General features: G+C 39.6%; 1 protein-coding gene across 10 annotated transcripts in view; it reads right to left on the bottom strand.

Annotated features, from left to right (window-relative positions):
* ST7 (suppression of tumorigenicity 7) overlaps positions 1–23163 on the bottom strand; it is a 323008-nt gene that overhangs the window by 126004 nt on the left and 173841 nt on the right. For all 10 annotated transcript variants that reach the window (XM_049894435.1, XM_049894433.1, XM_049894436.1 and 7 more), the window contains exon 3: positions 13792–13951. In XM_049894435.1, coding sequence (XP_049750392.1) covers positions 13792–13951 — 160 coding nt within the window. The remainder of the gene's footprint in view (positions 1–13791; positions 13952–23163) is intronic.

The raw sequence follows: 23163 nt of genomic DNA on the forward strand, positions 1-23163 counted from the left end.
ACTTTTGCATTAGAGAAAGGGAGTATTAAGAAAATTAAGAATATTAGCATTAATGTAGGGAGAAATACTATAAATTGTTTTAAAGCATTTTAACATTGTCCACATACACAGACATAATTTACTAATCATCATACTAATATCAGAATGTAAGTATGCACTAATTGATTGTATGTCCTTATTATACAAAGACCACAGGACTTTAACTTAAAAACTTCAATCATTAGCTTAAAAACTGTGCTATAGTATGCTTGTGACTAATAAGCTACTATTCCTTTAATACAGCCTATGATTAACACTTTCCACGGATACACATTTCTTTGGAAGACTAAGGTTTTATTTTATATTAGAATATAAAATCAGTTAACAGTACTCAAATCATCCATGCGAGTAGTCAGCCAAAAACATACCCAAAGCATAATCACACAAAAGTAATCCCTTATTGTAGAAATCAAAAGATGAGGGGTTTGTTAGGATTCTCTTCTCCTGTACGTTCAATGCCCATCCATCAAATGAGCACTAATTTGAGTGCCCAGTGAGGGAAAAAAGCAAGTAAATCATCAATTAAAATACAATGTGATAATGGAGAGCACTATGTGTACTCTCAATAAATATTTGTAAAGATAACAAATGAAAGATGTATACAGAACAAGGAGACATGTTTTTATTTTAAAAAGACAAACTTAAGGAGGCAGGGCCAAGATGGTGGAGCAGTCAGGCACTCCGGTGGTCCCTCTAACAACAAAGACTCGAAAAAACAAGTGCATCGATTATATATATGACAAGCTAGGAACCCTGAACATCAAAAGCAAAGTTAAGAAATCAGACTGAGTGGCAAGGGGAGGGAGAGACAGTTCAGAAGTTGCTGGACTTGACTTGGTGGGAACCGGCGCCCCCAGCCCCGATCCCCTGGCACGACCACAGTGTGCTGGCGGTAGCATGCTGGATGCAGTTTTCTCAGCCACAGACAGAGAGTGGTAGAATCTACTCATGCCTCAGGAATCAGTGGAGAACAGCTCTCTCGGCAGACGTTAAGTGCTTGCATCTAACTTACTGCGTGGATCTAAAAACACCCCTGCTAAAAGAACTCTTTCCCATTTATCTGATCCCTCCTCCCTCTGCCCTAGGCCCCAAGCCAGCTTCAGTGACAGTTGATTTCCCTGGGCCTGAGATAAGTCCTGCTGCGTGTCCTGAGCCATTCTCCCAGCCTTGGAGAACAAATTAACAAATGGGGGAAAAATAATCTGCTGGCTACCCAGTGCTGGAAACTTAGGGAAGAAGAGGGTCCTGTCCTGGCACAAATGGTCTGTGAACTTTGAATGCCTTTCACCCCTGCAGGGACTCCTGTGGCCCCATTTCAGTAGCTAGGCCTTTGTTGTTACAGCGCAAAGGTGTATGTGCTTGAGGTCTGACTTTAACTGTTTCAGCTGTGCAGTGGAGAGGCGCGTTCTTGACGTTTGACACTACTCTATTAAGCAGGGTCCTCACCTACTCACATCAGGGGCCTAAGGACTGGTGGCTCCACGCATGCCACTTAGCCACCCGAGACAGGGGTCCAAGGATAAGTGATGCCTCTCAGTCCTTACAGTTAAAAGCACTGGGTGCCTATGGCACGGCTGCAGAGCCCACCCACCTGTGCGCTCTAGAGAACAACAGAGGCACACCTTCCTTACAGACACTCAGGGACGGTTGTTAGCCCCCTGCCTTGCTCAGAGTGTGACCCTTCTACTGCAACCAGAAACCTGTGCAGACACCAATCACAACCGCTCCTCTAAGACCATATGTGAAAGCCTGGACCACATAGTTGGTAACCAACTACCTGGACACCTGACCTGAATCCATGCAAGAAAACTGATGGACTCCTAAGCTCATATACCTGGTAACAGCTCCAGCCATCTGGTGAGAGGACATTACAGCTTCAAAGGCTCCAATAATCAAGCTAACTCACCCCAGCAGCCTATTTGGGTATATCAAAACAAAACAAAGCAAGAAGCCAAGACACAGTAAGCAAACATAAAATAAATTAATACAATAACTTATAAATGGCTCGGAGAAAATAGGCAATATCAAATCACAAAAAGATAAACTTAACTTTAAATTAGGACAGAATTCCACTTAAAATTTACTCAGTATTTATAAACAATGGCCCTAAATTGTCCTAAGTTTGCCATTTAGGAAATTATCTTTGCTCAGTTAGTTCAATATCTCTGAATTTTGTTCTTAAGAAACTAAGATTCAGTGATTGCAAATGGCTGTTTCACCTGGCACTGACTAGAAAATGATGCTTCCTTAAATCATCATTTTTTCTCCACACATAAGGCCCCTTAAAGGCATTGACTCCAGATCATGGATTGAAACACACTGGAGAGTCAAGAGCCATGATCCCTGTCCCTGTGGCTTTTCTAACTCTAGGACCACCTCACCCCAGCTCCCTTCTTAGGGAATCTCTTTCAAAGTTAAAAGCGCTCTTCTTGAAGCTACATGAATATTACAGGGTTAATATTTAGCATATAATAAAGATACAGATTTATATACAAGGATTCTCATGGTAGCATTATTGATGGTAAAATGGGCATGTTTTAAGACATACTTCTTCCCACTAGGTTTCATTCAAAATATTAGTAAAAAGTTTCTGAAAAATATTTTGTCTCCAACAAATACATTATTAAACTGCATGGAAGGATAAGCACTGTTCAAACATCAACTGATAAGTTACAAAAGCAAATTTCAATTCTATTATATATCAGATGCAAATGAAATTATTCCTAAACAACAATAACTCCAAAGAGGGACAGTGTGTATACCCAAAGTACTCACTGAACAGTATCTAAAGATGCTGCTTGATTATAGAGCCAGCAGGGGGTGCAGCAAACATTATGAAATATAATATGCTTTTATGGCTTCTAAAAAGTTTAGTTTATTAAAGAACTATTTTTTATTAAAGAACTATAATTAGAAAAAAATCATTGTTAACATGTGTGTCATATATGTGTTTTGTATTCAGTTTTCTTTAACTGTCTCTGAAACTTAGAAATGAGGATCTAGGTTATTTTAACATATAGAAAGTGTTCTCAGTGAGAGAAAATATGTTATAAAGAAATACATATAAATGTCTTCATTAGCTCTACCTTTTAAATTAAGGGTACAGGACAGGTGTAATTTTCTTGTAAGAAATAACTGAAGGGGTAGTAATCTAGCTACCAAATATGGACAAAAAAAAAAAAGCAAACCCAGTGCCGTCGAGTCAATTCTGACTCATAGAGACCCTATAGGACAGAGTAGAACTGCCCCATAGAGTTTCCAAGGAGCGCCTGGTGGATTCGAACTGCCGACCCTTTGGTTAGCAGCCATAGCACTTAACCACTATACCACCAGGGTTTCCAAATTAGGTCATAGCTACATTATTTCTTCTTTGCTGTTTTGTTCCCCTGCTCTTATCTGTACTATAAAACCCCCCTTAGTCTGTAATCACTCCAGGGAACATACCTCATAAATACCAGGCTGTCTGATGGGTTAGTGATATGGGTAAAGGATGTAAATGCCAAACATATTAAAATATGATGATTTACGTCAAGAAATGGAACTCAGGTCTCTAGCGGATAAAAGTTTATCCCATGACGCTCAGATTCTTATCTTATTTGTGCTTTTGAGGAGTAAATACCATATTTCAAATCAGATTTAATATTTTACTCCAAATAGAATTTTCCATCTTCCTTTAACTCAGGCTCTTTGGAAGCACTGAAAGTTGACTGGGACTCCATCAAGGGCTTGCTAATATCATTAATAGGTTATATGCCCCTGAGACAATGAACTTGTGTCACACGATGGCTTCCATTTTCAGCAGTTCACAATAGAGCCTCTATCCACAACTGCGGACACAAATGTTCACCACACCTCAGCATGCATGCAAGAATGCAACTGAAGAGAAAGAGAAGCAGCAAATATTGGAATACCCATTGCCATAGAGTCAATTCCAACTCACAGTGACCCTATAGGAAAGAGTCGAACTGTCCCATACAGTTTCCAAGGCTATAATCTTTTACAGAAGCAGACTGCCACATCTTTCTCCCGTGGAGTGGCTGGTGGGTTCAAACTGCCAACCTTTTGTTTAGCAGCCAAGTGCTTACCACTGCACCACCAGGGCTCCTTAAATATTGGAATAGCACTTGTTTAGTTCCCAAAGTCTGCAGAAGAGATTTCCTCCTTTGTCATAATGGGATGATTACAAGTTTCTGTGTAGGAGACAACATAGAAGAGAATGCTTACTACCATCAAGGATTTCTAAAGCCTGGCCCCAATCTTCTTTTCAGCCTTCCCTCTCACTATCCCCTACTAAAACCTTCAGTCACAGTCACACTTATTTTGTGTTTTTTCATATTCAGTTACTCCTCCAGAACGCCCTCCCCATCACTCATAGAACAGTTAGGTTAAACATATATTGAGTGACTATTAGGTATTCATCCCTGCACTAGGCCCTGGGTTATGAAAAAAGATACGACTTATGACATAGAGGAGTTACAGTCTTGGTGGAAAAATAAAAAGGACATTGAACCCACTACCTGACATTCTATAGAAAGAATAAACATTCTCAGAGAATCACAGATTTTCCCTTTGTCACAGTTTTCAAGGAAAAATAGAACTTAATTCTCAAAGAAACCCAAGAGGGCTTTTAATCACATAGAAGAGAATATCATTCTAAATCCAACTTACTTAACTCTTAAAATGTTTTTTTCCCTAAAATAAAAAAATAATGTAGAATCCTCAATCCTAGGGCATTCAAAATATGTAAATTACTAATTCATAACCTACTAGTTACCTCCTCTTCCCAGAATCTAAAATCTGATAATGATGGTACTATTGTTATTAAAATAAAATTTTAATATTAATGAAAATAATTAATAAATTAATATTAATAAAATTTTTATTGTTATTAAAAGTAGCATCAGCTTTTATGGTAGCAATAACTTGATTTCTCATACAGGGTCTGGGAGCACAGGTAGGACAGTGGTTAAGAGTTCAGCTGCTAACCCAAAGGTCAGCAGTTTGAATCCTCCAGTCGATCCCTGGAAACCCTATGTGGCAGTTCCACCTTGTCCTACAAGGGTCACTGTGAGTTGGAATTGACTCGACGGTAATGGATTTGGTATGGTTTGGTTACACAGGGGCTCAAAGCTCAAGTCATCTATGTCCTTAACATAAATTAGTGAGGAGCATGTAGTAAAAAAAAAAATTTTTCTTTTTTATGTAGTAGGCCTTTTTTACAGAAGGAAAAAGTAAAGCATAGATAAGCTAGATAATTTCCCTAAACTGCACAGTAAGTGAGATATAGGCCTGAGGCCCAGACTGCCCAACCCTTGCCCACAATGTACAGTAGAACTGTTAATCTACAACAACATATTCTGAAAATCCTGGAACTTCATCGATTAAATTTTCCACTAGGGAAACAGTTTTGAAAACTCCTTTGAGGAAATGTTAGGCTCTTTTTAATAATACAGACAGTCCCCAACTTAGGATGTTTTTGAGTTACAACAAACTGCACTTAAAACTCTCTCTTTTTTTTTTTGGCTTACATAATGTGTGTATAACCGAAGAAGCAGGGATCACCGATGTTGAAGCTGTAAATTTATATGTAATGTTTCCAACCTCCAAAGACAAATACATGTCAGATTTATAAAGATAGTGATAATAAAAGGCAATAATAATGGAAAAAAAAGAGGTAACCAACTTATGTCAGAACCAACTTATGATGAAGTTGTTAGAACAGAACATAGGGGACTACCTGTATTTTTACACACTTCAACTTCAAAGAACAGTATTAAAGGGCCCTACCTAAAGTTTTATAAGATGCATTATGTCAATCAAGACAAACTCAAGGCAATCAATTTTTGAACAGGTGATTCTGCAAATATTTATTAGTTCTGACGTCTTAGAAATGAATACCCAATTCCCCATGTCACACGGATTAATTTTAAGGAATCATTAAGCATTCAAAAATACCTATTTTTCTAACTAATTTAGCTTTAACTGTTTTCATAACTTTTCAAAATAATTATTTTGGAAAAATTATTATTAGAAGTACAGGCACAAAATAACAGGTAGGTGGCTTTCAATTCAACATATAATGTTGCACCCTCAAATCCTTTTATGGAGTAAGGAAAGATAAATATGTTATTAAGGCCATTTTTATTGATCTTCTTTACTCAAGATAGTATACTTTTTTCTTCAGGAATATTGCCAAGACGGTTAAATCTTTAATTTCATATATTTCTCATTGGTCATTTCTGACCTAAGTCAATCAACTCTACCAAATGATGTGGAAATTGTGAAATAAGAATATTAAATAAATGTTCACCAGGGACTAAAACTGTTTTAGGCATTTGTACCATTTAACTGAACACCTAATTCATACAACATAAATTTTAGCGGCAAAAGATTTTAAAAGATGTTACAAGCATTGGCTGAGAGAAACACTTTAAACAAACACATTAAACTTTGGCAAGTACAGATGGAGCTTCCCCTGACTGAGGCTATTAGACAGCATCTCCAAAGGTCCTTAGCCAAAGAAACCAAACCCACTGCAGTCAAATTGGTTCTGACTCATAATGACCTCATAGGGTTTCCAAAGATATAATCTCTACGGAAGCAGACTGCCACATCTTTCTCCCACGAGTCGCTGGTGGGTTCAAACAGCCAACCTTTTGGTTAACAGCCAAGAACTTTAACTACTGCACCACCATGGCCTTAGTATGTAGCAATTTGCGATTTTGCTAAGGGATATATCTGAAATGCAAGCACTGAAAGGCCAGGATGCAAAAGTAAGTCACTTGAGCTACTAGCTGACCACTAGCCATATCTCCAAGTGGTTGTGCCATTCTCCCCAGACATCTTCATATAGGAGTCAGCTCCTCTAGGGACATTGCCAAACCGTTGTCCTCTGACTTGCTATTTCTGCATGACCTCATTTAACCTCAAAACGACTCTATCAAGTGGATACTACTGTTATTCTCATATTTGCAGATTAAGATACCAAGGCTTAGGAAGGTTAAGTGACTTGTCTAAGGTCACACTGTAAATGACGGAGCCAAGAATAGGGCCACATCTGTCTGACCCTGGAGTCTGGGCTCTCCACCAATCCTGCCACTGGTCTGTTTCTAAAGTTTAGCCATTATCACTTCAGATATAATGACAGGTACTGTAGGACAGGTTCTAATAAAATTATTTATTTTGATTGTTTAATAATTATGTTAGTCCTGGGTGGGGTCAGTTAGTACTTATGAGCTTGGATTCTAAAGCAAGACTGCCCAGGTTACCAGCCATGTGGCCTTGGACAAATGACTTAACTAACCTTCCTGTACTTAGCTTCCTCAACCATAAAGTGGAGATAATAATAGTACTTGCCTCATGGGGTTATTGTGAGGATTAAATGAGATAATACAAGTAGAGCTGACAGTAGCAAGCACTAAGGGTGTTCGTTATCACTATTAGAACCATGTGGCTTTTTACAGGGAAAACTATTTGCTCTGGTGTTATTATTACAATTCAAGGAAATAGGAAGGCCTTAGGATGCACCCTTACACTCCCCCTGAGTTTCTTCTCCTCCATTGTTTTTCTTTAATTTATTCAGTGTTTGAACTGCCTCCAGAGATAATCAATATAGTGAACTTTAATTTAAAACTAAAGGTGAAACTCTTATAAAGATTAAATGAGATTAAAGTGAGATGATTTGTGACAGGAAGCCAAATGACTATCACCGGAGTTTATCTAAAAGTCTAGTTCTACGCAAAAGGCTATTAGAGTGTCTCAGAGAGCTGAAACTTAATTTTGGCAAGGATACCTCTCATGTGATGGAGTACCCTGCACTTTTCCAAGTAACTTGAAGAAGGGGAATGCTACAATCTTCTGTGTTTATGGCATCTTATTTGAGAACAGGGTAAATTATCCAACAGATGTTCCCATAAACCCAAATTCAGAATGTTACTGGGCCCTGAGAATCCCTGCCCTTAAGGCTGGGAGGAGCTCACCAAGTTTTAAATCCCTGTGCACCATCAGCTCATAAGCTAAGTTGAATTAAGAAATGGCAATGAGAAATATGGTGATGTAGCAAATATTTCAGCAGGGTTTATCAAAAACTGAATATTTGGGAGAAAGACAGCGGTTTAGCTCCCAAATAAAGCATGACAAGTGAAATGTTCACAAGTGCTAGCCTAAGCCAAACAATCAGAAGTTTGGCTACAGTAAGAAGTTTGGTGGCACAGGGGTTAAGTGCTCGGCTGCTAACCGAAAGGTCAGAGGTTCAGTGAGAAACTGTAATTAACTACATCTCTCCTCTGGCCAACAATATAGACGACTGCAAATGTGCAGCAGGTCTGCACTCAGGCCACTTTGCATGGATCCAAAAGTTAAAAATATATATGAATAATCCGCCCTGTAACAATAGCAACCCCTCTCACCCCCCACCATGCGAAACCTTCTCAGGTATGCCAAGACTTTCGGCTTCTAGCCAAAACAAATAGTTCTTTAAGGAAAGAAGCTACAGGATAAGCCTTCAAATACACCAATGTTTTTAACTGGTATTTTCAGTTTATTTTTAGCTTTCTCAAAGATTTTCTCAGATAAGCAATGCCACTAAGCTATCTTTGTCAATATCTATAGGCCTTTGTTAGCCACATTATATTTCAAACAGCAAAGAGCTGTCTATGAAGTGCCAAGAAAATAACAGACCCACCCTTCAATTTTTAAGGCAATAAGGATTTCTAAACAAATTTCTCTGTTTTAAGGAAATACACTGATCCCCCAGCTTTGGGCCTTCTTTTACCCTTATAGGTAGCTAAAATCAGGATGTGAAGCAGAATTAAGGGTGGAGATAAACACAGACAGTGTCCTTTCACAGTATTTTTCTTATTCAAAAATAAAAATCACCAAAAGAAAAGAAGAAAAAAGATGGGATTAATCCTGTGGTATCTGGCACTGCAGCATTTGTTGAATTGAATTAGTCAAATATTAGAAGCCCAAATGTCAGGGAGAAATGGGGAGACTGAATCCTAAATATATATTTAACCAAAAAAAAAAAAAAAAACAAAACTATCGCCATCTCAAAGAGACCAGGATAGAGTAGAACTGCCCCACAGGGTTTCCAAGGAACGCCTGGTGGATTCGAACTGCTCTTAACTACCATGCTACCAGGGTTTCCAAATATATACTTAGGCAAGGTAATTTCCATTTTCCTAAATGTAGCTATCTGATCATTACTAACTAAACTAACCTGTTGCTGTCGAGTCAATTCCAACTCATAGCAACCCTACAGGATAGAGTAGAACTGCCCCATAGAGTTTCCAAGGAGCGCCTAATGGATTTGAACTGCTGACCTTTCTGTCAGCAGCTGTAGCTCTTAACCACTATGCCACCGGGGTTTCCGAACATTATAGGAGATCAAATCACATGCGCTGTATCTATTATACTGGAAATGAATGGAGACATAGAATGTATAATAGGCATGAAGTAAATACTAGTGGAATTGAATTAGTAGTAACATTTCAAAAGCTCAGTCTTAGCCAGGTAAAAACTCCATACAAATAAAACTGGGAATTTCCATGATTACTATCGCTGAGTGTATTGTTATATGGGGCTTAGGATCTCCCTTACAAAGCCGTTGCTGTAGCAGCACTAAGAATAGCACCAAAATCTATGTAATGAATAAAAACCAAAATCTGTTGCCATCAAGTCAATTCTAACTCAGAGTAGAACTACCCCATAGGGTTTCCAAGGCTGCAAATCTTGACTGAAGCAGACTGCCATATCTTTGTCCTGTGGAGCGGCTGGTGGGTTTGAACCACTGACCTTTCAATCAGCAGCCAAGCACTTAGCCACTGCATCACCAGGAATGCTCATATAATGAATAAAACAGACTTAATCAAAGCATCCACTAAGAGAGGCAATAAAATAACAGTGACAATAAGAAGAATATGAACTCTTCATTGCATTAAAAAATGATGTCAAGAGATTTATATCGAGTAAAGAGAAAGAGAACTTTAATGAAAAGAAAATATAAATGTATTCACTATGAACACAGTCCTCAACAAGGCTGCTCTCTGTTTTAATTTTCTACAATGTTCTGTGTCATTCAAAGAGAATAGTAACTTGAGTCAGAAGAACACATATAATCTGTGGGGCCTTTATTGCAGATGCAAATTGGTGGCAATTATCTGTAACTGCTTTTGTGATGATGACTGAATGATCAAGACTTTGCATTAGAATAATATGCAACATTTATTAGAGTAGGTGGTTAAAGTAATGTTCTGCTTTCCTGAGCTCGTTTTCTGTTTCTTTCACAAAGTCCCAGACGATTTTGTAACCTAATGGTGCCATCTCTCATGCCTGTACCCTTCAGGATGAAATAAATATGTACCTAAAGCTGCCCAGTGCCACTCTGGCTGGCTGGCAAAAATTCTATTGACAAACACCAGAAGAGAAGCTAGATAACTGGGAGCTCCTAAAAATCAAGCACTTAGGCTCATCAAAAGACCTCACCAAAAGAGTAAAAAGCAACCTACAAACTGGGAAAAAAAATTTGGTGTCTAATCTCTAAAGTCTACAAGATACTGCAAAACCTCAATAACAAAAAGACAAACAGCCCAATTAAAAAATGAGCAAAGGATATGAACAGGCACTTCATAAAAGACGACATTCATGCAGCTACTAGATACATGAGGAAATGCTCACAATCATCAGCCATTAGAGAAATGCAAATCAAAACTACAATGAGATACCATCTCACCCCAACAAGGCTAGCATTAAATCCAAAGAAATGCAAAATAATAAATGTTGGAGAGGTTGTGGAGAGACTGGAACACTTATATACTGCTGGTGGAAATGTAAAATGGTACAACCACTTTGGAAATTGATTTGGCACTTCCTTAAAAGGCTAGAAAAAGAAGTACCATATGATCCAGCAATCCCACTCCTTGGAGTATATCCTAGAGAAATGAGAGCCATCACACGAATAGATATATGCACACACATGTTCACTGCAGCACTGTTTATAATAGCAAAAAGATGGAAACAAACTAGATGCCCATCAACAGATGAATGGATAAACAAATTATGGTATATTCACACAATGGAATACTATGCAACCATGAAGAACAATGATGAATCCATGAAACATCTCACAACATGGATGAATCTGGAAGGCATTATGCTGATCGAAATTAGTTGCAAAAGGACACATATTATATGAGACCACTATTATAAGAACTCAAGAAAAGGCTTAAACAGAAGAAAATATTCTTTGATGGTTATGAAGGTGGGGAGGGAGGGAGAGGGGAAGTCACTAAATAGAAAAAAAAGTATGAATTATCTTAAGTGAAGGGAAGATCAACACACAATACAAGGGAAGTCAGCATAACTGGACTAAACCAAAAGCTAAGAAGTTTCCTGACACTAAACACTTCGAGGGACAGAATAACAGGGGCAGAGGTCTGGGGACCATGGTTTCAGGGGACATCTAGGTCAATTGGCATAACAACGTTTACTAAGAAAATGTTCCGCATCCCACTTTGGTGAGTGGCATTTGGGGTCTTAAAAGCTTGCAAGTGGCCATCTAAGAAGCATCAACTGGTCTCAACCCACCTGGAACAAAGGAGAATGAAGACTACCAAAGAAACAAGGAAAATGTTAGCCCAAGAGACAGAAAGGCCACATAAACCAGAGACTCCATCAGCCTGAGACCAGAAGAACTAGATGGTGCCTGGCTACCACCAATGACTGCCCTGACAGGGAACACAACAGAGAGTCCCTGATGGAGCAGGAGAAAAGTAGGGTGCAGAAATCAAATTCATGTAAAAAGACCAGGCTTAATGGTCTGACTGAGACTAGAGGAACCCCAGAAGACATGGCCTCCAGACTCTGTTAACCCAGAGCTATTCCCGAAGCCAATTCTTCAGACAAAAATTAGACTGGACTATAGAACATAAAATAATACTCATGAAAAGTGTGCTTCTTCTTAGTTTAAGTAGATAATGAGAGACTAAATGGGCAGCTCCTCTCCAGAGGCAAGATGAGAAGGCAGAAAGGGATAGCAGCCGGTTGAATAAACGTGGAAAATGCAGAGTGGAAAGGGAGAGTGTGTTGTCACGTTATAGGGATTGCAGCTAGGGTTACATAACAACATGTGTATAAATTTTATATGAGAAACTAACCTGGGCAGTAAACTTTCACCTAAAGCACAAAAAAAAAAAAAAAAAGAGAGAGAGAGAGAGAGAAAAGTCCTGTTGAAAGAGCAAAAACCAATATAAGGAACAAAATCAATGCAGAGTGCTCCCTAATGCTTATCACCTGGCCAGATAGCTACGAAAAGTGGATTGAGTTATTCTAGAAAAGGAGAGAAAAAAGATCTAATCAAGCTGTTTAATTTCTTCTTCTTCATCCTTCAAGTCTCAGAATCAGTGCTATCTCATTCAAGAAGCAAACTCCCACCCCCAGTTTGGGGTAGGAACCTCTCCTTTGTTCTCCCTAGCTTTGTATGTTTCCCTCATATATCAGAGCACTTGTCACTTTGTCTCCTTTAGTAAACAAAGTTTCATGGGGATAGGGACTTTGACCTTTTTTAAATCATAATATTCATACAACCCTGTACAAGGCCAGGTGCACAATAAGCATTCAGGAAATGTTTAATGAGTTGACAAAGAAACTGATCTAGGGAATTATATTTTCATCTTCTTTTAGGAGCAGAGAAAGTACAGGCCTACATGCATTCATTCATTCAAGTTTCAATGACAGGAGACACTATGCTAGAGGCTAGAGATACTACTATAAAGAAACAGTTGCTTAAAAATTACAAAGAAACAAAGATTACAAAGTAATCGGTAAGTGTTGCTAAAGGTAAAAAATACTAAGGATCAAAGAAGGTGGAAAAGTTGGCACAAAATGTCAGAGAAAGCTTCCCAGGAGGTGACATTTGAGTTGGGTTGTGAGGATAAATAAACACTGTAGAAAGGGACACAGGCTTCTAGGCAGAGTGTCATGAGACAAGTGGCAAGTTCAAGAAATGAAAAGTGGCTTCATGTGGCTAGAACACTGGACATATGGCAGCGGGGCGGCGGGGAGGTGGGTACTGGATAGAAACAGAAGATGACAGAAGACAGGTTTAGAAGCAGTTTATGTGCTGTGCTAAGGAATTGGGACTTTATCTTCAATGCAATGAAAACCAATGAAGCCTTTTAAGCAGAGGAGCGATGTGATCAGATCTAGTCAGATGCAAGATTCTGCCATCAGCAATGAAGGGAAATAGATCAATTCAATGAGGTTTGAGAAACTAGGGGCGGCGAGGCTGAGCCTCAGGTTAGGAATATTGACCTAAACCACTGCTGTTGTTGTTGTGCGCCATCGAGTTGATTCCGACTTATAGTGACCCTCTGGGACACAGTACAACTGCCCCATTGGGTTTCCGAGGCTGTAATCTTTACAGACGCAGACTGCCACATTTTTATCCCATGAGGCCGCTGGTGGGTTCAAACTGCCAACCTTTCGGTTAGCAGCTGAGTGCTTAATCACCGTGCCACAAAAGCTCCTCAAATGACTGCTAGCAAAATCAAATGGAAGAAAACAAGGTAGACATTTCCTTTCCCTGGGATGCTTATTCCCTACTTTTCTGATACAGGCTGTCAACCTCCTGGGAAAATAACTGCATTTGCTTTGAAGTCTAATATTTCAACAATAATATTATTTTTGTCTTACAGTCACAACAATTTAGTAAGAAAATGCAAACCATGTTGCAAAATAAAGGAATTTCCATACCTGAGACACTTTGCCTGTTGGAATCTGAGTCCCCATTACTGGAGTTAGAATTGTTGGAGGAGTTGTTGTCAACCCCTCCCAGAAGGGGGCGCAAGTGGCTCACTGAGACTTGTTCAATGAACGATGTTCCATACTTGCGAAAATACCACCATTCAAATATCTAGAGCAGGAAAAATAATAAGCATGTGTTTATGATCCATGTTATTGCCTATGATTTCTGTATACACGTACATAAAATATGTCATGGCTACTGGTTATTCCCACCTTAAATAGTTGATGAAACAAGTTTTTTATTCCAAAAAAAAAGTTTTAATTTGTTCCAAAAGTTAAAGATTTTAATAATATTAAAACACCAATTGTATTTTACATTCTCACTGCTGTTTTCTCCATTTAACTCTGGTTTACAAAAAATCTACAACTGTAATCATGGATAAAAGCACAAATTAAGGTCTGCTCAATATTATTTTCCTCCAAACACACATGATATTCAAATGACAAAATCACTACCGCTGAAAGGCAGCACCAGCAATGTATACAAATAAGTCAGTTTAAGAAGTATGGCTTATGAAGTATTCCAATTCGTGGCGCTTACATTCTGATAAAACCATACCTACATAAAAATTTTAAGATTGCAAAACTTTTTTTTTTTTTTTTAAGAAACGTCTGTTTAGAAAAACGCTGGTTTTATAGAAAGCAAGCATGAGAGGCACCAGCACCCAAGCACTGAGAGACTCAGCAACATCCCACCAACTAAGCAGTGCTTCATGAACACAGGCATCTGTTGCATGCCATTTAAGTTTTCCTAGTTCACAAGTTTACCAATTCTTACATTACTCATGGATTCCAAAAGAAAGAGAGAGGGAGAGAAAAAAAAAAACTTCAATAAAAGGAAAGAAGTAATGATATTTACATGACTAGACAGAAATCAAGACTCCTTAAAATTATGCATTGGGAAAGTAAGTGAGCTTCCTCAACCCTTCTTACTGGGACCCCTTTGCCCCATACAGTGAACACTTTCCCACCATTGTTCAAAGTTGTTCTCTCCCACATCCCTTCCTCTCCTCCCCATCTAACTTGAGATTTGTTTCTAAACAAGTCTTGAGATTTGTTCAATCAGGAATCATTCCACAGAAGAAATGTAAGAATCAACTATATCCCAGAGTCTCACAGGACGGCTATACTACACTTCTATAACATAGAATGTAGAATTAACATAGAATTAACTATATCCTTACTTATTTCATAAAAGTAAAATTTTGCAATGGACTTTGGACTATTATTTAAAACGTTTTCTCTCTTTTACTCTACTAAAAACTTTTAAAAAAAAGACCGAAAGAACATCTATGAGTGACCAGAAGGGCTATCAATCAAACCAAATGTCGCCAGGCCTATAATAGCTTAATTTGATTTAATTCCAGGGAATTACCCTTTCTGATTATATGAATTTTCACATGTTAAAATATTCAAGTAATTTCACTGGGCAGATGGTGGGGGAGAATATAATACGAAAGCTAAATTAAGAAACAGCACTAGTCTATTACATTTGGAATGCTAGAAATAGGAGATCTTGCTTGAAGAAGGGAGAAAGTTTAAGAATGGCAGATTGATAAGCCATGGATCCAGAAGCAAGTTTATAATTCCAATGAGTTATTTCATCTATTTGAGCATTGGTTTTTTTCATCTGTAAAGTGGTAATCATATTTTCCTCAAGGATCCTCATTTAATTTCCCAAACAACCCCATATAAAACACCTAATCCAGTGCCCGCTACATAGTTGGTGCTCAAAAGTAATAGCAAAGCTATTATTATATTACCAATGTACACACAGCTTAAGGTCAGCACACCTCACATACTGCCATGGTGCACCCCTCTTTTTGCCAGTATACAAGTCAAGTTAGTACAGCATGTTGTCTATTAATAAGCAGTTGGCTGAAAGCCCTAGAAAATAATTGTGAAAAAGAACATGGCTCATCATACAGTCTTGGCCACTCAACAAAGCCCTCAAGAAATGGAAGAGAAAGAAGGCTCCAAAGGACCTAGAATATCAGTCACAGAATGGCAAAGGCTGGCCTCCTTTGCCCCAGGTCTTTGCTTTGCTTTTGATATTGTACTTCTGGGGGACCTGCCACCTCCGCCAGTTCATTGGTTTACTCACACAGCCCAAGGGCTCTTGCACCACGATGAGCTATGCTTCCAGGTTTTAAAGCTGAGCTGTGGCCCCTGCCACTACAGGTCCATGTTGTGGACCGCCAATGTCTCTCACAGACTGCTCCCTGGCATGGCCTCTGCCCATCACAAAAACCGTGGGACTCTTTAGAGTCCTCAGTTCCTCCAGCAGAATCACAGAATGTCAACATGAAAAGAGAACTTCAAGGGCCATCTACAACTACAACCTCCGTTTACGGATAAGGAACAAGGACTCAAGGTGCAATGACCCGACCAAAGTCACACAGCTAGTTAAACTGCTTGGCCTGGGGCTGCAGCTCCCAGCCACTGATCATACCTAGGCCCTATGACAAGACATCTTTCTGTGATTTTCTTGCTTCATTTAAATAAACACAGACAAATGGAGGCCTATCATTTCCTTTTTCAAATCTTCACTTCCAAGGGCCCTCCAACTCCACTTTCTCTCCATGTTTTCTTAAGTATCAAAACTAATCCATAGGAGTCTTCCAAAAAGAATAATTCATCCTAAGGTATAAATGACTCACATTAACTGGATATTTGCATTATAACAGATTGTCATTCCACCCCGTATTTCTAACGTAAGAATGTTATTGTTGTGTATCATCTCATAATGATCCGATTCATAGAGCCCCTATAGGAAAGAATAGAAATGCCCCATAGCATTTCCTAGGCCATAATCTTTAAGGGAGCAGATCGCCAGGTCTTTCTCCTGCAGAACAGCTTAGTGGGCTTGAACCCCAACCTTTCAGTTATTTAACAGTTAAGCACTTAACCATTGCACCACCAGGGCTCCTTGCAGGAATAATAAAAAAAAAAGACTGGGTTGTTCATGTACCTGTTTGGGGAGAAAAGAAGGGTCTTCTCGGAGCCTCTCACATCACAGCAATAGATGGCTTCTTACCCAACCCTGACCTTTATATGAGTGTCCCCAGACACAGCAGAGGCTCCACTATTTATTGAATGAACTGGGGAAAGAAAGTAGCAATGGGACTTAAAGCCTTATTCAAACCACTAAAGAAGTGAGGCTTTAGCATAACAATCAGCCCCCTGCCCTTATCCTGAAAGAGGTCAGGCTTTGGGCCAGCACCCCACAGTATTTTAAAAGAGCTGCAAAAATCCAAATGGGAAGATTGTGCTATTTAATGCATACACAATTCGTGTCACTTTGAATTTTCCTTGGTGCATAACCTACAATGTAAACTGCAAAGCTCTCATTAAACAAATTTAGATTTCAAAACCAGTTCTTGAATACACTAGAAGCTTAGCGGGCTTGCCACAGTGAAACAAAACAAATAACCAAAAAATTAAGATATAAATTTATGCATTTTGTATTTAGTCTTAAAAACTTAATCCCTCTGGTGTTTTTTTCCTACTCATGCTCGGCCCCAAGAATTATTCAGATCAAGAAAGATGAGAGCTAAAAAGCGTCAATTGGTTTTGGTATTTAGGAAGTCAACAGTGGCCCTACTATCCAGTTTAAAGGCAAAAGCCATAATATACTTCATGACAGCCAGTTGTGCAATCTTGGTTCATTCTCCTGATTCTCTGGGGCTCAATTTTCTAATGTGTTTTTTTAAAAAAGAAAAAAGTAACAATAAACACTCAGCAAATGTTGTATAGATGGATGGACGGGCAGACAGAGAGACAGACGGACAGATGGATGGGTGATGAGAAAGTTGGATGAATGGATGATGAGTTGGCCAGTTGATTTAATGAGACAGAGTCTAAAGAAAGAACAGAATCAGTGAAAGGTTTTGTGTTCATTTTGTTAGTTATAAAACAGGGGACACGTACACATATTTGTACAAGGGGAAAGAATCCAGTGGAGAGGGAGAAACCAAAGATGTGAAAGAGTGTAAACGACCAAAAGCATGATGAAAAGAGCCCAGGGGTCACATCCTATCATGAAAAGGTAACCTACCATTTCTCTCTGAGACAGGAAAAAAGGGCAGGATGAATCAACAGAGATGTTCTGTTTAAAAGAGTAGGGTGTGATATGAGCTGTTTGACAGGTGAGAAGAAAACAACAACAGGATAAGCTGGGTGACACTGATCTCAAGGGAGTTGCCCATCTGCAGGGGATAACAGAGGAGGGATGGAATTGGATACACGATGGTCCAGGAAGTTGTTCGCGCCTATGTATTTATTTATGCCTTGTGAGACAGAAGTGTCAGAACCTACACTTAGGACCCAGGTCATATTTAAAACAAAGACCCATTTGTGAAGAACCTGGTTCCCAAAATCCACTGACTTCCTGCATTACTATACAACAGAAGCAGAGAGGATGGCTAAGGAGCACTGGCGCTGGTGACCAGAGGTGGAGATACAAGTCTGCAGCTAGCCTAAGGTGCAAATTTGTCTCATCATTTTCCCCTGTGAGGGAACAAAAATTTGGCAAAGGGACCATAAACAAGGTCCTTACATCTATTTAAAAAAAAAAAAAAATTGCCATCGAGTCTGACCCTGTAGGACAGAGTAGAACTGCCCCATTGGGTTTCCAAGGAGCAGCCCGTAGATTCCAACTGCTGACCTTTTGGTTAGCAGCCAAGCTATTGACCACTACTACACTACCAGGGCTCCACTTATCTAGCAGACCCCAAATCTGAATCTTTTCTGAAGATGTCTAGATTTTTCCTATCTAATACAACGCTCTCTTCCTCTTGAATGCATGTTCTATATGTAAAACACTTCTCTTCATGTACCATGGACTTCCCCGTGCCCTATATCTTACTCAAAAATATTTCAAGATTTCCATACAGCAGCACCCCAGTAATTCCACACCAATTATAAATACAAAGATGTCGACGCCTTAAATTAACATCATCCTTCCTCAGTGGTTCCTAAGTATTAACATAGATGATGATGTTGGTATCACAGAAGGATAGACACAGTAATGATAGATTGAAGAGGGAATATGAAACTTTTCCCGCAGTCTCCTCCCAGATGGAAAGACTGCCAAACTGACACCTCCTCTAAGTCTTCAAAAAGATACCTGGTGGTAGGTAAACATTTTTTTGGCTAGGGGGGATGCTCTGCATTAAACCAGATAAACCATGGCAGTTGGCATGGATTATAATAATATCCATAACCTTTTCAGTTTCCTTTTTGAATTCTCAAATATATTCTTTTCTCTATGTCCACTCTCCCAATTCCTCATGACAAACAGAACTTTTTTTTCCTTCCACTCTTGGCTTTCATACATTTTGTTTAGGAATACTGAACCGCTAGCTACAGAGTGGAAACCCTGGTGGTGCAGCAGTTAAGAGCTTGGCTGCTAACCCAAAGGTTGACAGTTCGAATCCACCAGTCACTCCTTAGAAACCCTATGGGGCAGTTCTTTTCTGTCCTTTAGGGTTGCTGTGAGTCAGAATCAATTCAACAGCAACAGGTTTGATTTTTTTTTTTTTTTTAAGCTACATAGTGGGTCTTGGCCTCCTGCTTTTTAAGCCTTAGTCTATTCCTCCTCAGCCACCTGTTCCCCTAAACAGTTGTAGGAGCTATTTCAAGAACTGGCATTGTGCTTTCCACCCCTTTCCCTCGCCATCTGTTTCCAAGGCTTTAAGAAAAAGAAAAGATGGAGAGGCAAGGCTCTCTACATGGTTGACAGTCAATGACCTCTCCACCTCTGTGTCACATAGGAAAAGATTCTCCATTGTAGCATTAATCACTGTAGCCTGCAGGGGAGGGTAACTCTCCTGGGGTGAAGCTATGGAGACCACTGAGAAGCAGGAGAAGCTGGCCAATGCCATGTGCCCTCTGCCTGTCAGAGCGGACTGAGGCAGCAGCTGTCTTCTAAGGCCCCAGAGACTCTGATTCAGTTGGTCTAGAGTGGTGCTCGGACTCTGTCATTTTTTTAAACAAGCTCCCCAGATATTTCTGACATACTCAGATTCGATCATTCACTGGATCTTCTCTTCATTCAACAATATTTTTAAGTGTTTACCCTAGCCTTATAGGTGTATACAGTCATATACACAACACAGATATCATTCCTGCCTTTGCAAAGCTACATTTTAGAAAGAAAGAAGATATTAAATGATTATACAAATAAAACATAAGCTGTGGTAGGTGCTGGTCCATAGTTCTATGATCTAATCCATGATCAACTGGAAAAAGAAAAATACTCTTCTCCAGAGACACTCTTTCCCCTACCTCATGCATTTCTGTGGGTCCATTAAAATGAAAACATCAACTGCTAGACTCAGCTATCTGCCTTCCTAGTCAACACCTATATGAGAGACAGAATGATTCTGAGGCAAAGCACTGAAAATCAAAATTCTAGTCCTCACTCTACCTTTACCTAGTGTGGTGACCTGGGCAAATCCTAAGCTTTCTGGAAGCCTAGTTCTTTACCAGCTTAAATCAAATGGCTCTGAGAGGTCCTAGCCATACTCCTGCAATTGCAGCATTTTTAAGCCGCTCGATTTGTGCTCAGATATAAACTGAAAAAGTGAAAAAGGAAATTTCGTCCCACTATTAGCTTGTTTACCTTCTTCAGTTTTGCCATGTCTAGTCTTTAATCCGATCAACTCGGATGCTCATGTCCACAGTCAGACCCTGATGGGCATCTATCTACTTTCTTTCCTTGGCATTTGGTCTCTCCTGTGAAAGATTATCAATTTTCATGGTGAACCCAAGAAGCTGTTCGGTGATAAGGCTTAAGGAACCTCAGTTTCTTCTCACTGTCTGCAGGCTCCCCTGCCACCTGGCTTTCACAGCATCTCTCTCACTATTCTAGAGCCAAGAGACAAGCTGCTTCATAACTGACACAGCCAGATACTTACATGCTGCTTCCCCCACCCCAAGAACCCTCTAATCAAGTTTCCTTGACTCTTTTTACACTCTTATCTCCAGGACCACCACCATTTGGCTGATCCATATGCCTACCAATTAAAGTGCTACCTCAACTGCAGGTCAAGTCCTTTAGGACAAAAATGAGTTAAAAGAAACCATCAATCTTCAATCCCATTCCTTATTTTTAACAGGAGAGGATGGGGGCATAATAAGAGAGAGCCGGATTCAAATTCTGCCTTATTTGCTGTATAACTTTGGCAAAACTATTTAACCTTTGTGTATCTGTTTACATTCAGCAGCATAAAGGGGCTGGTTCTAACTACCACAGAGAATTTCAACGAGAATTAAATGAAATGATATACGTGAAGTGCTTAATACATTACATGGCATAGAGTGGGAATTCAATAAATGGGTCTTTTGTTACAACTGATTCTGACCAAATCATCATCCCTTCCACCACTTTCCCAATTACATGCTTCTTTTACATCAAATCCATAGCCTAATTCTTTTATTTACTATTCAGATTTTTCTCCATTTTTGTTCTCGAGTCTCACTTTTAAAATTTATGTCCCAGAAGCCCTTTTTTATATCTCTCTATTTAACATGGAAACCCTGGTGGCATAGTGGTTAAGAGCTGAAGCTGCTAACGAAAAGGTGACAAGTTCGAATCCACCAGGCACTCCTTGGAAATTCTATCAGGAAGTTCTAACTCTGTCCTATAGGGTTGCTATGAGTTGGAATCAACTCGATGGTATGGGTTTTTTTTGTTTTTTTTTTTCTGTTAAACAGATAAGGAGCCCTGGTGGCTCAGTTGGTTAAGTGCTCGGCTGCTAACCAAAATGTAGTCAGTTCGAACCCACCAGCCACTCCACAGAAGAAAGATGTGGCAGTCTGCTTCTGTAAAGATTTCAGCATTGGAAACACCATGGCGCAGTTCTACTCTGTCCTATAGGGCCACTGTCTTAGTTATCTAGTGCTGCCATAACAGAAATACCACAAGTGGATGGCTTTAACGAAGAGAAGTCTAGCAGGTTACAAGTCCAAATTCAGGGTGTCAGCTCCAGGGGTCAGTTTTCTCTGTTGGCTCTGGAGGAAGATTCCTTGTCATCAATCTTCCTCTGGTCAAGGCGTTTCTCAGGCGCAGGGACCCCAGGTCCAAAGGATGCACTCTGCTCCCAGTGCTACTTTCTTGGTGGTATGAGGTGTGTCCCCCCCCTTCTTTCTTTCATATTTAAAAGATTGCCTCAAGACACAATCCAATCTTGTAAATTGAGTCCTGCCTCCCTAATGTAACTGCCACCCATCCTCCTTCATTAACATCACAGAGGCAGGATTTATAACATACAGGAAAATCACACAATACTGGAATCATGGCCTAGCCAAACTGATACACACATTTTTGGGGGGACATAATTCAATCCGTGACAGCCACTAGGAGTTGGAATTGACTTGACAACACCAGGTTTGGTTTTGGTATTTAAGATACAGGAGTCCCTCAGGAACACAAATGGTTAAGTGCTTGACTATTAATTAAAAGGCTGGTAGTTCACACTCACCCAGAGGTACCTCAAAGACAGGCCTGACAATATCCTTCCAAAAGGTCACAGCATTAAAAACCCTATGGAACACAGTTCTAACCCTGTACACATGGGGTCGCCATGAATTGGAATCAACTTGAGGGCAACAGGTTTGCTTTTGGTTTGGTTTTATTTAACATATATGCATAAGATGTAGGGGTAGGAGAGTGTCAACATACATGTTAATGTGGCTATAGGCACCTATGGATGAATGTCAAGACAATACATGGCACTTAATCCATTCTACAAACATTTGGAGAAGTTAAGGACTGTATTTTCTTTATATATCCCACCTTACCACTCCTAAAAGCAAAAACGAAATCCAGACATTTTCTCTATTGAAATAAACACAGTAGGCAGAGGCTACTTCGAGCAGGCTGGACATGGCCTTGCTAGAGCAGATAAAAGACTAAATTGGCAGGTTTGGACTATGGCGACAGGTGCAGTTCCTATGGCTGAACTGGACTGAGATGGGAAGGCTTGTGCCAAGTGGACAGAGGGGTAGCTTGAAATTAAGCAAGAGAGCTGCCTGGGTGAGTCTGCACAGGAACCAAAGGGGAGCAGGGAGAGGGAGGTGTTGCAACAATCACCTTGCTAGCTTTCAACCCATGAAATAAAGAATTATCAGGGAGACCTAGTAAAATACACAATGATTAGTCCTCATTTATTTTTAAACACATGAACGTAAAAGACAGCAGCATTTGCCAAATGAATTTTATTTCTATGTATATTTGTTGAGTTAAACAACTATTTCTTTATAGGAGAAATGCCAGTTTTCTTTCTTTGTATGTTCTCCTCCCATGACGTCAGTCTC

This window comes from Elephas maximus, chromosome 8, assembly GCF_024166365.1.
Source record: "Elephas maximus indicus isolate mEleMax1 chromosome 8, mEleMax1 primary haplotype, whole genome shotgun sequence".
NCBI classification, from domain to species: Eukaryota; Metazoa; Chordata; class Mammalia; order Proboscidea; family Elephantidae; genus Elephas; species Elephas maximus.